Raw genomic sequence first — 2,500 nt, forward strand, 5'->3', positions numbered from 1 at the left:
ACCCCCACTCCCCCCACTCTCCCCACCCCATCCCCACTCCCCCCACTCCCCCCACCCCATCCCCACTCCACCCCCCCTCCCCCACCCCTTCCTCCCTCTCTCTCTCTCCTCTTGTTTACCAGTTACTGCTTTTCCATGAGGACTTGCTGTGACCTGCCCCAGGGATCCAAACATCATCTTCCGATACACCTCATCAAAACAGGGCAGGAAGTCAGCAAAACGTCACTCCCTCTGACAGTGCCCACTCCCTCAGCACTGACCCTCCGACAGTGCCCACTCCCTCAGCACTGACCCTCTGACAGTGCCCACTCCCTCAGCACTGACCCTCCGACAGTGCCCACTCCCTCAGCACTGACCCTCCGACAGTGCCCACTCCCTCAGCACTGACCCTCCGACACTGCCCACTCCCTCAGCACTGACCCTCCGACAGTACCCACTCCCTCAGCACTGACCCTCCGACAGTGCCCACTCCCTCAGCACTGACCCTCCGACAGTACCCACTCCCTCAGCACTGACCCTCCGACAGTACCCACTCCCTCAGCACTGACCCTCCCACAGTGCCCACTCCCTCAGCACTGACCCTCCGACAGTGCCCACTGCCTCAGCACTGACTCTCCGACAGTGCCCACTCCCTCAGCACTGACCCTCCGACAGTGCCCACTCCCTCAGCACTGACCCTCCGACAGTGCCCACTGCCTCAGCACTGACTCTCCGACAGTGCCCACTCCCTCAGCACTCACCCTCCGACAGTGCCCACTCCCTCAGCACTGACCCTCCGACAGTGCCCACTCCCTCAGCACTGACCCTCCGACAGTGCCCACTGCCTCAGCACTGACCCTCTGACAGTGCCCACTCCCTCAGCACTGACCCTCCGACAGTGCCCACTCCCTCAGCACTGACCCTCGGACAGTGCCCACTCCCCTGGCGCTGACCAAGGCGCTGGTGATCTCTGGAAGTTGCGCGGTGAGGCGTTGAATAGGTGTGGGTGAGTAGTGGAAGAGAGATACCTGTTTGAGCAGCCCGTCTCCCTCCTGTCTCTCCGTTACAGACAGGTGATTGAAATCCAGATCATCGACGATGAGGAGTACGAGAAAAACAAGAATTTCTTCATTGAGTTGGGTGATCCCGTGCTGATTGAGGGCCTCCGGAGAAGTGAGTGGCCAGTGCGGAGTCCGCTTTCTCTCCTCCCAGAATTCCCTGGAGGGTCCAACAGGTCAGGCGACAGAGCGGAGGGGGTGACGGGGTGTGTACAGAGGAGCGTCATGTTTGACCCTTACCCAACATTGTCGAGTGAAGGGGTTGGGGGGGGGGGGGGGAACGGGGTGCTGAGTGGAGGGGACGGAACTGGACTTCATCCCACAGGGGGACGGGGACCTTGGAGAGGTGGACGAACACTGACTCCTTGTCCTCGGATTCCGAGGAAGGCCAGCCTCACACCGAGGTTGTCCCGCAGCGTGGATCTCCGGGCGGGGCGTCCCGTTTCGGAATGGGATTGCTGTGGGAGTGGTGGAGGTGCAGGGAGGTGATGGGGGCACGATTCCACCTCAAAGGAAGAGAGACACTATATCCAACACCCTACCCTCCGTCTCTCTCTCTCGCTCTCTCTCTCTCTCACTCTCACACACACATTCTCTCGTTCTCTCTCGTGCTCTCTCTTTTGCTCTCTCTGTCTGTCTGGCTGTCTCTCTCTCTCTCATTCTCTCTCTCTCTTGCTCTTTCTCTCGCTCTTGCTCACTCTCTGTTTCTCGCGCACGCTCTCTCTCATTTGTGTGCTCTCTCTCTTTCTCATTCTCTCTCTCACTTGCACACTCTCTCACTCTCGCTCTCTCTCACTCGCTCTCTCTCTCACTCGCTCTCTCTCTCACTCGCGCTCTCTCTCACTCGCGCTCTCTCTCACTCGCGCTCTCTCTCACTTGCGCTCTCTCTCACTCGCTCTCTCTCTCTCACTCGCTCTCTCTCTCTCACTCGCTCTCTCTCACTCGCTCTCTCTCTCACTCGCTCTCTCTCTCTCACTCGCTCGCTCTCTCTCTCACTCTCTCTTGCTCTCTCTCGCTTTCTCTCTCACGCTCTCTCTCACTCGCTCTCTCTCACTCGCTCTCTCTCTCTCACTCTCTCTCTCTCTCACTCTCTCTCTCTCTCACTCGCTCTCTCTCACTCGCTCTCTCTCTCTCACTCGCTCTCTCTCTCACTCGCTCGCTCTCTCGCTTTCTCTCACTCACTCTCTCTCTCTCTCTCTCTCACTCTCTCACTCGCTCGCTTTCTCTCGCTTTCTCTCTCTCACTCACTCTCTCTCACTCACGCACTCTCTCTCTCTCACTCACTCGCTCTCACTCTCTCTCTCTCTCTCTCGCTCACGCTCTCTCTCTCTCACTCTCTCTTGCTCTCTCTCGCTTTCTCTCACTCGCTCTCTCTCACTCGCTCTCTCACTCGCTCTCTCTCTCACTCGTTCTCTCTCTCACTCGCTCTCTCTCTCACTCGCTCTCTCTCTCACTCGCTCTCT

General features: G+C 58.6%; 1 protein-coding gene across 1 annotated transcript in view; it reads left to right on the top strand.

Moving 5' to 3' along the window:
• LOC122545209 (sodium/calcium exchanger 1-like) overlaps positions 1–2,500 on the top strand; it is an 82,116-nt gene that overhangs the window by 67,996 nt on the left and 11,620 nt on the right. The window contains exon 3 of the mRNA XM_087983554.1: positions 1,049–1,152. Within this exon, the coding sequence (XP_087839680.1) occupies positions 1,049–1,152 (104 nt within the window). The remainder of the gene's footprint in view (positions 1–1,048; positions 1,153–2,500) is intronic.

This window comes from Chiloscyllium plagiosum, unplaced genomic scaffold, assembly GCF_037043375.1.
Source record: "Chiloscyllium plagiosum isolate Xiang-an unplaced genomic scaffold, Cpla_swu_hap1 HiC_scaffold_46, whole genome shotgun sequence".
In the NCBI taxonomy this organism is placed as follows: domain Eukaryota; kingdom Metazoa; phylum Chordata; class Chondrichthyes; order Orectolobiformes; family Hemiscylliidae; genus Chiloscyllium; species Chiloscyllium plagiosum.